The sequence below is a fragment of the Mastomys coucha genome, unplaced genomic scaffold (assembly GCF_008632895.1).
Source record: "Mastomys coucha isolate ucsf_1 unplaced genomic scaffold, UCSF_Mcou_1 pScaffold20, whole genome shotgun sequence".
Classification (NCBI taxonomy): domain Eukaryota; kingdom Metazoa; phylum Chordata; class Mammalia; order Rodentia; family Muridae; genus Mastomys; species Mastomys coucha.
In genome coordinates this window covers 14031861-14044609 of record NW_022196903.1, presented here as the reverse complement: position 1 = coordinate 14044609, position 12749 = coordinate 14031861, and the positions used below count along the sequence as shown (strand labels likewise).

The window sequence follows — 12749 nt, the reverse complement described above, 5'->3', positions numbered from 1 at the left end:
ACACCTTCTGTCAATAGTAGTTCACCAGAAGTTTACCATTTCACATTGGCTAATAGCATGTGAAATATACACCAACTTTCCTGCCTAGCTTGTTAGGCATTTAAATAGCCACCAGTGCCTAACCATCTAGTAGTAAGGTCCGAAACTTTCCAAGTTTCTAAACTTTCCTATATATCTAAGTGGATCAGCCGTGTTCTAACTCCACTTGGAAAAAACTCATCTACTTTTGAATAGGATATAAGGACATTACAACATATAGTACACATATTTGTTATGGTTTGGAAATATCTTGTATATCAAAGTGTTGGGTCCCCCAGTTTTACTATTTAGAAGTTTCTGAAGCTTCACAGGAGAAAGTAGGTTACCAGAGCAAGTCTTTTAGGGATTTATCTTTTCCTGGGTCATCCTTCCTTCCTTCTCTTCTGTCCGCCAAAGATGAATAGCCTGTATTATATGCTCCACCACAAGTGCAGAATGAGCAGAGCAAGTAACCAGGGTGAAACTATAAGCCCAAATAAACCTTTCCTCCATTAACTTGTTTATGTCATGTTATTTTGTCATAGCACCAAAATTCTGACATGACATTCTAGTATTCTAGTATAAAATGTATAAAGATGTTTTAAAAATCAGTTGTAGAGTGGATAATCTGCTATATGTCAGTGGGGGTGTGCAGTAAGAGTTGACATCATATCCCTCCTCATCCTTTTGGTTAAGATCAACTATAGCAGCTGTTGCAGAATATTTTCTTCAGGTCAAGCTCTTATTTAATCTGTGACTTTCAACTCTTGGATAAAGATGAACAACTGCATTCTTAATCAGCCTGCATTCAAAAGTGCCTTTTAAACATAGAATTACCTACCTCCATAACTGCTTATAACAATAAGGTAGGGATATATGAAACTTTGAGTATGTGTAACATACAAAGACATCTTTATATGTTCATAGAATGAAGTAATTACCTGGAAACTGAAAATAACCAGAAAGGGTTGGTTTAGAGAACACATGTTCTATGATGTTGATTCATAGAAACTTGATATAGCTATAGTTTTAGGAACATTAAAAATATGATAAGGTTTGTTGTCTAACAGCAGGATATCTTATAAAACAAACAGCCTTTCTTGATTTCTCTAATTTTAAAATCAGTAGATGTCGGGAACATAGGTACATAGATATTTAGCAACACACATAGTTGCTGTTTCTATTCGTAAAGAAAACCTAAGGTGTGCATCTGGCACTTCATTGTAAGGGTTAGAGCCTATCCATATTTACAAAGAAAAATTATTGGCATTTCTATCTTTATGATTTTAGTTATATATAATTAGGCAACCATTTTCAGGAGGAAGATTTTTTTTTTTTAATAATTCCAACACACTACAATTAGGTCATTAAAGCTGCTAAATCTTTATATTTTTTACTTGATGCAAATTATTATGCACCTTCATGGGAGCCTTTTTTATTGATTTGATGTCTATCCATAAGGTGTAATATTTAAATATGGATAGTTGTTTGCTTTCAATTCTTTAATATTTATTATTTCTTTGTAGCAGGAGAAACTTCAAGCTTCTGCCTACTAGATATTTGATAATGCACAATTCCTACAAATGGTCTGCAGCCATCAGATGACTAAAGAACATGAGGGATGTTCTGCCTACCTCTTGCTATTTTGTTACTCGTTGTTTTTAGTCTTTCTCTATATCCCACTCCTTCATGTTTCCTAATATTCAGTGAACACTATTCTATCCCATTTCTATGTTAATATATAAGTGAGAATATGGAGCATTTTTATCTATACTTAGCTCATTTCACATAATGCAATGCCTTCCGGTTCCAGCTATGTTGCCACAAATGTCAAATTTTCATTTTTTTTATTTTTGGCAGAATATCTTTTGTATGTATATATCACATCTTCTTTATATTTATCATTTATTTCAGAGACATCTTAGTAGGTTCTATATCTTACTGTAGTAGATAAGGCCAGGAATTTAAAAGCAAAACTAAATAGAACAAAAACATAACAAAATTGGGTTAAATATTCTCAAACTATAAAAGCTATTGAGCAAAACTAGAAATGTATTCTGAATAAATATATCTCAAGTGATTCAAAAATTAATTTTAACTCAATACTCAAAAGGTCACTTCAGATTGAAGGATAGATTATATGTTCAGAAGTTACTTGATACTATTATGACAAATGTTGACAACATAAAATAAGTCTTTGGGGTTAGTTGATGTCCAGTAATCAAAAATGGATTGTTAAGATATAATTTGGGGGCTAGCAAGATGCCTGAGTGGATGAAGATGCTTGCCAAGTAAGCCTGAAGTCATGGGTTCTCTTCCCTTGAGGTCAATGTGGTGGAAAGAAGTGGAAGAAGGAAGGAAGGAAGGAAGGAAGGAAGGGTGGAAGGAAGGAAGGAAGGAAGGAAGGAAGGAAGGAAGGAAGGAAGAAAGGAGGGAAGGAAGAGGTAGAGAGAGAGGGAGGCCAGATTTCTCCAACTTGTCTTCTACAGTCCCCAGATGCAACACACATGCCTCTCCCAAAATAAGCCAATAGAACTATTATAACTGTGTGTAACTTGAGCAAGGAATCCATAAACAGTAACTACTAAAGTGAAGGATGAGTGCATGTTTTCAGAAGAAGTGTTTGAAATCTAGTTTTAATTTCTAAATGTTACTCACTTTAAGAATATCAGTGTGGTTGCTAGAGAGTAAAAAGGAAGGATTTCTTTTTGTTTGGTTTTGGTCATGAAACTTGAACCTAGGGTCTCACTCATGTTAGGCAGGAACTGTGACATGTCGACCCCCAAAGTAAGATTTTTATCAAAGAATCATTTGTCTTCAGAACATTGCGGCCTTGCCTCATTTAGTTGCTTTTCCCTTGGTATAAGATGCTCTTCTCACCGCTCATCAAGGGAGCTTCTCATTGCAATACACGGAGACCACTGAAAGAAACTGGAATTCGTCGTGAGAGATGGAGGAGGGAGAGGACGAGGGAGGAAGGGAGAGAGAGGGTGGGAGAAAGAGAGAGACAGACAGACACAGAGAGAGAGAGAGTGAGAGAGTGAGAGCAAGCAGAACTTCAAGAAAACAATTAGACGGGGCATGATAGAGCAGGGTTGCAATTCCTGGTACTTGGGAGACTGAGAAGGATTGCAAGTTCAAAGCCAGCCTGAACAATTTAGTGAGAACTTTTAATATATTCGAGATGGGGAGATAGTTCATGGTAGTAGAATTCTTGCTCAGTATGTGCAAGGCCCTGTGTTCAATCTCCAATTACACACAAAATACTTGAACTTACTGACTCACTGCAGATGCTATAGACCTGGTGCGCCAGGTTGATGGAGAGTGGAACCAGCAGCCATTTTGTGGAAGAGTGGAGGGAGTTAATGACGGTCATCTTACAGAAACTATGACTTTTTATTTGGATACAAATGTGTGAGTATTCCTCAGAGATCAGGTTGGACAATGGGCAGGACAACATGGGAATGAATCTGGTTCCCTTTGCTTTGTCAGTGTGGAGACATAGGCCTCAGTCAACAGAACCTGCATCTCAAATGCTGCACGATAAAGAACACAGAGAGAAATGCCTCCTTCGCATGCAGACCCCACACTTAGGGAGCCCCGTACTTAGTTGAATATATTATGACCCCTTTGAAATTTTGTATGGTCTTGGAATAAATATTCCATTTTGTAATGGGCCTTGGATATTAGATAGTGTGTCTTAAATTATGGCATTTATTGAGGCATCTGAGGGGAAGGGCCCCAACAATGAGGAAGGAAGTCATTCTTTAAAATCAACAAGTACTTTGTGAAGAATGCTAGACATATTTTCTGTGCTCATAGGTAAGGAAATAGGGTACCCATAACCCCCTCATCTCCCATAGATAACCTTGAATAATCATGTCGAGTGTTCTTAGCTCAGAGTGAGCAAAAAGGAGAGGAGAGTGCTTGGATAAAAACAAAGAGACTGTCATAGTACCTCCTTCTCACATGGTGGCTTTGGCTGGCTGAATGATGTAAAAACAACTACAGGAGTTCCATGTTTCTCCAGGGGTGTTGGCATCACATGCGTAGTAATGGGGAAAGTGAAGTACAAGGTGGCTTTGATTTTGAACTTGCATCTCTGAAGTGATGCCTAATCTCTGTGATTGATGATAACATTCTCTTTCAAGAACCTAGGAGCATGAAATGCTTTTAACTCCAAAACCTTGGTATTTTTTAAATTTAAAATTATTTTCTGAAAGCCACTGAAAAGCAGTTTGAAGAAACTGAACTTTTTATGCTTTTTTTTTTTTTTAACTTTCTAATCTAATTTGGTAATGGGGGAAAAAAAACCATGTCACAGCACTTGTGTTTCTATGGTTTTGGCTTGCTGCAAGTCACCTAAAAATGGAAAATTTTAGTTCTGTGTAGCTGTGCTAAAGCAGGGAACTGTATGCAATATTTCTTGAGAAAACATTTGACATTTGAGAAAATTGCTCTTGATTTATTGTAATTTGGTGTTTTTATTAGTGTCAGCAAATGCCCTTAGGAACTACTTCAGAATGACCTGGATCAGGGAAAGTAGGTAGTCCTCGGTCTATTGCTACTGTTATTCTCCATTTCGTGTAAAAACCTTCATAGACTATTTATAGAAAATTTGCACTTGGTATTCATTACATAAGTGTGAAATTAACTTTGTCACTGATGGGCTGACATTTGGAATAAAATAAAGTTGCATTCTTTCCGGGGACTCTGTGAACTAAATGTTAATGTCCTTCAATAGTAAGTGTATGGTTTTATTTTCTTAATTTTTCTTTAGGCCCTTATAATTGGACAAATTTTACAAAGTATGAATATATTTTCTTATGTAAAGAATTTTACACATTATTTCTTTTTTCCTCAAACATTCTTAATGCCTTTCAGACTAAGAAAAATGTAGCAAACGTATTTATGCCTTTAACTTAGCTTGATTACCATTTGAAATATAAATTCTGTCAGGATAGAAAACATTTTTTGCTAAATTTTTTATTATCAATGTTTCTAATTTTACTTTGCCTAAAAAAAGTATTTTAATTATAGGAATTTGTCAGATTCAATGTAATTTAATACATGTGTATAGTTGGCAAAGACCATGAATTTAGCTTTATTTAAAAAATTCTAAGCATTTTATTTATGTATTTGTTTTATCTGTCATTAATCTACCTACCTTCTATCTATCTATCTATCTATCTATCTATCCATCCATCCATCTATCTATCATTTATCTATCTAATCATTTATCTATCATTTATCTATCTAGTATGGGTGTTTTGTCTGCATGTATATCTGTGTACCACATGCTTGCCTGGTGCCTAAGGAGGCCTGAAGAAGGCATTGGATCCCCAGAAACTTTGTTTGTTTGTTTCTTTTTTATATATTTAGGTATTTTCTTTATTTACATTTCAAGTGTTATCCCTTTTCCTCATTTCCCCTCCAAAAACTCCCTCTCCCTTCCCCTCTCTCCCCCTCATCTACCCATCTACTCCTGCTTCCTGGTCCTGGTATTCCCCTACACTGGGGCATGGATCCTTCAGAGGACCAAGGGCCTCTCCTCTCATTGATGTCCTACCAGAAACTTAAGTTCAAGATGGTTGGGAGATGCCCTGTGGGTGCTGGGAATAAAAGTTGAGTCTTCTGGAAGAGAAGGGACTTCTGCAGCCATCTCTCTAGCCTCATGGAGAAACTGGGAAAGACAACACTTATAATTCAGGTCCATGAAGGAAGAAAGTATTATGAGAATATTTTATTTGAATCATTTTTATTCCTAAAGCTTTCTTTATATCACTTTCGTGTAAAGAACAATCAAGCTCATTCTCTCACTGTGTATCTTTCTCCCTTCACCTCTCTCTCCATCTTTCCTTATTCCCCTTTCTCTCTACATGTGCACATGTGTGTGCATATGTGCCTGTGTGTACATGTGCAGGCTGGAGGAGAATTTGGATACCCTGTTCTATTGTTCCCTTGACACATAGACTCTGTCTAAATTTAGGGCTTGCTCTGTGAGTCTGAAAAGAAGTCCCAGGGATCCAGCTCTCAGTGGTAAGGTTATGTATGCTGCATAAAACATAGCACCGGCTCATAAAAACGGTGCTAAGGCTTGAACCGGGTCCTCCTTGCTTGTACAACAAGCACTGTTACCATGGATCAATCTCCTTACCTCTAAAAACATTCTCCTGGGAAGTGTGCTACCTTTCAATAGCCATGACAAAATACCTGAGATTGTCATCTTAAAAGCAAGAGAGGCATCACTGTGAATCCGTTTCAGCCACCTAAGTCCCCGGTATGGTGGTGTGGTAAGTCAAGGCAGAAATCTGTCATACTGGAGACTTGTTTGCCTTCAAGGTCAGCCAGTGAAGTGAATGGGGGATGACGACTCTATCTTATCCAGATGCCACTCAAGTGCCCATTCCCAGTAGTCTGATTTCCTCCCGCCTTCTGAAGAGTCTGTCACTTCCCAAGAGCTTGGCTGGGGTCCAAGCTTTCTACATGTGGGTCTTTGGGGATACTCAAAATCTAAATTACAGCAAGAGGAAACTTCAAAAACAGGCCCAATGGCTTGCCAGGCTTGTCAGGACTGGAGCCCCTACTGAGCTTTGACAACACTGTCCACCATTACAGCAGCTTTGAGTATCACTTGGAAAAGACATCTCAAAACACCTGGGGGTAAATATCTTCCTGTTACTTTCATTTATTTCTTCAACTCATTTCTCCAATTTTGTTGTAGGCTCGCAGGAAGGAGGTGTTCATCCAGGAACGGTATGGGAGATTTAATCTAAATGACCCCTTCCTAGCACTCCAGAGGGACTATGAAGCAGGTGCTGGTGACAAAGAGAAGCCAGTCTGTACCAATCCACTCTCCATTCTGGAAGCTGTCATGGCCCACTGCAGAAAAATGCAGGAAAGGATGTCCGCACAGCTGGCAGCCGCTGAGAGCAGGCAAAAAAAGGTACTGAGACAGTCGTCTGTTTTTCCTGTAATAGTAAGGACCAGAAAAGCTATCTCATGTGGCAGCTGATTATTGAACTTCACACTTTTAGGAATGATTAGGGTAAGTCCTTATGAGTACACGATGTATCTGGAAATAATGAAATCATAAAAGTATGGCAAAGGAGTATTTTCATGGAATGGTTAATCCTTTCTTTAAAATATAGGTTTGGTGGGAGTGGGGTTCATTTCTCTAGTGCAGTAAAATGCACTTCACTAGACAGCACCTTCACTCTCGAGTTCAGCCAGGACTCTCCAGTCGTATACAGCATCTCCCACGCATTTTATCTATTTAAAATACTTCTTTGTAAGCAGACTTGGTGTTATGCCTGCCATCCTAGTACTTAGGAAGCGGAGGCAGGACGATGGAAAGAAGAGATAGTCCTGAATAATATGTGAGACTCTGCTCTCTAAAGCAAAATCAGAATTAAAGAGGGTGTTACAAATAGAAGCTTTTATTATTATCCCTGTTATTTCTTTAAAACAATGAAAGTAGCTGAAGACACTAGAATGAGGGTTTGCAGGATTGTCACTGAACGTCCTCCTAAAGCCTAGGCTGATGGCAAACTCACCTCTGGGCTTTGATGGCTGCAGAACCTGAGCAGGAATGTCTCTCCATTTCAACTAGGTGCTTCTCCTCCCTGCTCCAGTAGCATACTCCTTCTTATACTTGAGTACATATTTCAAATATTTTATATAACACACACACGCACACACACACACACACACACACACACACACACACGCGCGCGCGCGCGCGCACACACACACACACACACACACACACACACACACACACACTCACACATGTTCAGCCATAAAGAAATAGAAGTCTCTACTTTGTCCTAATAAGCTGCCAAAACCATTGTTCCCTTTATAAGTTGTAGTGGACCAGAGAGTTGGTTGCTTTCTGATATAATTGGAATCAAAATGTATACTTTCCCCCTGCCACCATTGAAGCATAAAGCAGTGTTTCAAAGAATTTTCTGCATCCCACATTGAGCACATGTCAGACAATAGTGTGAACAGGCTTTTCTATAAATATTTATGATATCATCATTTAAGCTGGGTGTTCTTGCTCTCGGCCTGTCCTATCTTTCATTAACATATGAATGGCAGCGTTCTGCTATAGAGGAGGAATAAAGACAGATCTTTTTATCAGTATGTTCCATGGCAGAAAACCAAAGCACCTGGTAAGAAGGAGTAAAGTGGAGCAGGGTACTCCTCGGTGGGAAGCAACTGCTTTTTCCCTGGCCTCCACAAGCCTCCTGCCAGGCCTTCAGATAACCGCCAAGGTCTCTAGAGGACTTCAAACCTTCCCACAAACCACACAAGCCAAGCCAGTGTACTGCAGCTGATGTCACTGAAACTCATCTATATTTCTTGAAGAGGATACATTTCAATTATGTTCTTAACGTGTCCAATGAGCTGGATCATCATACATGATTTCTGCTGGATTTCATGCTGCATTATCAAAACTTAAGAAAATATTTTGTTTTCGTTTATTACGTGAAGTGTGTTATGGTGTGTAATTCTCAGAATTTTACTTATAGTCTGGATTTTAGCATTTCACTTTTAGGAGAAAATAAAGGGCCCATTGGTAGTTGGATCAAAGGTTTTATTATCTAGCTGACTTTTTTTTTTTTTTTAATCAACACACATCCTGTTTATTTCTGAATGACTGGGTCATTTCCAACCTGGCTGGCACTGAAAGGAAATTGTTTCTGTCCTATGGGCCCTGAGAGACTCGTATAAAACAAGCCAGTGGGCCTGCCTCCCCTGTGTAACAGGATACAGGAGTTCTTTTATGGTTGGATCCATTGGCTGTGAAGTCTCAGTGAAGGGCATTTGGGTGGCAATTGCTGCTTTTTTTGTGCTTAAAAAAATAATTTCTTCCAGTAGATTTCTTTGTGTGAAAATGACTTAAGATTTGTATTCTTCCCTGTAATAAAGAAAATATTGGCTGATAAAACCAGAAACCCCAAAGTTATATTTTCTTTTCTTTTTAAACAAGAAAATTATCTGTTACCTTTAGTGTAGAGAGTAAATATTTTAACCAAATGCCTTTGGCCCTCTTCATGTACAACAAATTATAGTTTGAGAAGTCCTTTATTCTCATTACAGCTCCTTCCTTGCTATGCTGTGGAAATCTTTGAAGACAAAGCCCTCAGGTTTTGTGATTCAAGTGTTTGTTATTGGACACTGACACATGTCTTTGGTAATTCTGAGACATTTGGCCCATGTGCTGCTGTGGCTAGGCCTGCAAGGGCCAGAAAAAGCTCTGTGCTCACGGATGTGCTGGCTCCTGCTGAGACTACTAATGGGAGGGTTAACTGTTCAGTAATTTGTGTGCCAGAGAAATTTGGGCAGGAGTCAATTTGGCAAATAGGCTGAGCCGTTTAAACCACTTTGAATAAGCTAATGAGTAGTCAGCATGGGGAATTTTGCCTGGGGTAATCTATTCCTTGTCCTATGCCAGGAACACAGGGTGAAATGAAATTTGAAGGTCTGGGTTTTGTTTTTGTTTTTGTTTTTTTTGTTGTTGTTGTTGTTTTGCTGTTTTGGTTTTTTTTTTTTTTTAAATCTTGCTCATCATCTTTTAATAGATCGTTCATTCTAATGTATTTGGACATTTGGGAAGAAAAAAATTATGTAATTTCAAATATCTTATTTATACTTCGAAAGTATGGTTTCTGTCCCTGAAATAGGAAGTTTGAGCAAAGCCTTTTAAAGATAGGCCAAAAATCCTATCTTGAGAAATTCAGAGAAGTGATATTTTTACCAGTTAAAATTTTAGTTCCATATTAGAAACAGTTTCTTCTAAGAGAAACTGGCAGCGTGCACAATTAGGTCAGTTTCATCGCATGAACTGTGCATAACAGAGCCAAGGTATGCCTTGATTTAGGCAGAAAGGGTAGTTTCATTTCTTGACTGGCTTACAGAATTGTTAGTCGTTTTACATCACGGTTCAGTATGATCAGGCTATTCGAGGAGCTCTTCCTCAGCAGCATCATGGACAAACGTTCACTGCAGAGCTGGTTGGCAGTGACTGGCTCCTGTTGATGAGCTGGACACCAGGGTTTACTCCCCTGTCCTGGTGATACTGAAGGGCACTGGGTGTTTATTGTTTAAGTTTCTATATGTGCTTCCTAAGCCCTGATGACTACAACAGGTACATGTGATTGGCCCAACTCAGACCACACGCCCCATCCCCAGCCTCATGGAAGATCAAGAATGTGATTGATGGACATATTCAGACTCTGCAGAGTGGAATCATAAAGCAGAGAATTTTCTATAGGAAGTGATTTCTAATGCTAGACAAAGAAATAACAAGTAATTCCTCCACCCCAAAACCAAATTATTTTGTTTACTCTTTTCTATTCTCTTTCTTCCTGATTTGCATAATTACACTTTATTCTGTCATTTGTATTCAGTGCTGTTTCATTATGAAATGGCTAACTTATCACACATATACTGTCTTTTAAATTGCTTTCTAGATGTTTATTTATTACTAACAAGGGGGATAGCTATAACAACATTTTAGGAAAAGTATTTATACCATGCTTTGCACAGGAAAGATAATTATAGCTCATTCCAGGGTCTTTTTGTATAATGTCTTATGGCGTTTTAAAATAGACTTTTGATGCCCCAGGACCATTGTAAGGCAGCTGTGAAGGGGACCCAGGAAACTCAGGTCTCTGGGTTTGAGTTAAGATGAGTTATTTTTGCCTTATCCATGAAAGCAGCAAAACCCTGGGTTCCAGGACTTGCTTTGCCTCTCTTCATTACAAGGAAGAGATAGAAAAAGGAAAACAGAGACCTTTAAACAGATAGTTACATAGTTGTTTATCAGAACTGACCAGATACACAAGGGTAATAAGATCATGAACAATAGAATACAACAAGGGTCAGAAGATTTAGAAGCAGTAAGGCATTGTTGTATTTGTAGGACTTTGTGTTGCCGCAAGCAAACACATAGTCTGCTTTCTCACTTTATAAATGGCCACAATCATCCGTCCCTCTCTTCTCTGCTTTGAACTAGTGGTAAGTAACTATACATGGCTGTTGAGCTCACACTTATAGTTTCCCCTTCCCATGCACAGGCTTGGAGCCTTTTTTTTTTATTAGATATTTTCTTTATTTACATGTAAATTTCTCCTTTCCCAGTTTCCCCTCCAAAAAAGAAACAAACAAAAACAACAAAAACAAACCCCTGTTGCCTCCCCCCTCCCCATGCCTACCACCTCACCCTCTCCCACTTCTTCGGCCTGGCATTCCCCTACACTGGGGCACAGAACCTTCACAGGACCGAGGTCCTCTCCTCCTATTGATGATCAAATTTGCAATCCTCTACCATACACGTGCTGCCAGAACAATCAGACCCACCATGTACAGTCCTTGATTGGTGGTTGAGACCCTGGGAGCTCTGAGGGTACTAGTTAGTTCATATTGTTGTTCGTCCTAAGGGGCTGCAAACCCCTCAGCTCCATTGGTCCTTTCTCTAACTCCTTCACTGGGGACCCTGTACTCAGTTCAATGGATGGCTGTGAGCCTCTACATCTGTATTAGTCAGGTACTGTCAGAGCCTCTCAGGAGATTGGAACCTCTTTATTCATGGCTCCAGTCTGGGTGCTATTCTAGGAGGCACGACCCACCTTCTCACTGTGTGTTAAAGAGCCTGGTGATACTATTCTGCAGAGCTCCTCAACCCCCACCTGAAAAGATGATACCATTGCACAACAGTGGGACTGAAGGAACCAGACGGATGCTTGCTTTTTAATTTAGTACATTATCTCAATATCTGAATCTTTTACAGTTGTTTTTTTTTATTAGATCTGCTAATGAAATAAATGAAGTTCAGAAGTTTAGATTTAATTAGAAGTATCTAGTCTTTGAGTATCAGGCAGTTAAGTGACTTGTTTGCTGGTTACACTGAAGTATGGGGACCTCACTAATATATTCTTCACATTTAAGCCAGTACACATTTGCCACTGGAAATATATTAAAACTAGGCTATTTTAATTGATGAGATGAAAACTTAATGTAGGACAGTGTCAAGGCATCCATGAGAGGATGAGAAGAGACTGTGAGGCTTCAAGACTGTCTGATGGAGCTTAAAGACTCTTCCGAGCTATGCTATCCCAAGATGGCATTTAGTTAGTATATGCTATGTCCTATGTCATTTGACCTTCAGTCTGTGTATTAGTCAGAATTTTCCTGAGAGTGTGTGTGTGTGTGTGTGTGTGTGTGTGTGTGTGTGTGTGTGTGTGTGTCAGGGTTCTCTAAATGAACAGAATTTACAATATATTCTATTCTATATATACATCTACATACATACATACATGCATACGTGGTATAGTGGTAAAGGAAGCTGAAAACATTAGGGAAGGGTGGACTCGGTGGGCTCAAGGCCTCTTGAGATGCTGTCCTGCTGCCTAGAGGATTGATGGAAGAACAATTACGAAATATTTGAGAGTACTTTTATAGTAGTGGAGTTTTGGGTGTAAATATCACAGATTAGTTGTATGTCTGTTCATTTAAAGGTTTCTCAAATTTGATTTTTCTTAAAATATTTATTTATTTATTTATTTATTTATTTATTTATTTATTATATGTAAGTACACTGTAGCTGTCTTCAGACACACCAGACCAGAAGAGAGCATCAGATCTCATTACGGATGGTTGTGAACCACCATGTGGTTGCTGGGGTTTGAACTCAGGACCTTCAGAAGAGCAGTCAGTGCTCT

General features: G+C 38.8%; 1 protein-coding gene across 4 annotated transcripts in view; it reads left to right on the top strand.

The window, feature by feature from the left end:
• The window catches only part of Cttnbp2 (cortactin binding protein 2), a 157015-nt gene that overhangs the window by 62890 nt on the left and 81376 nt on the right, over positions 1–12749 (top strand). For all 4 annotated transcript variants that reach the window (XM_031381247.1, XM_031381245.1, XM_031381243.1 and 1 more), the window contains exon 3: positions 6743–6964. Coding sequence is in view for 3 of the 4 variants with exons in the window: in XM_031381245.1 (XP_031237105.1) it covers positions 6743–6964 (222 nt within the window). In the remaining variant the exon portion in view is untranslated. The remainder of the gene's footprint in view (positions 1–6742; positions 6965–12749) is intronic.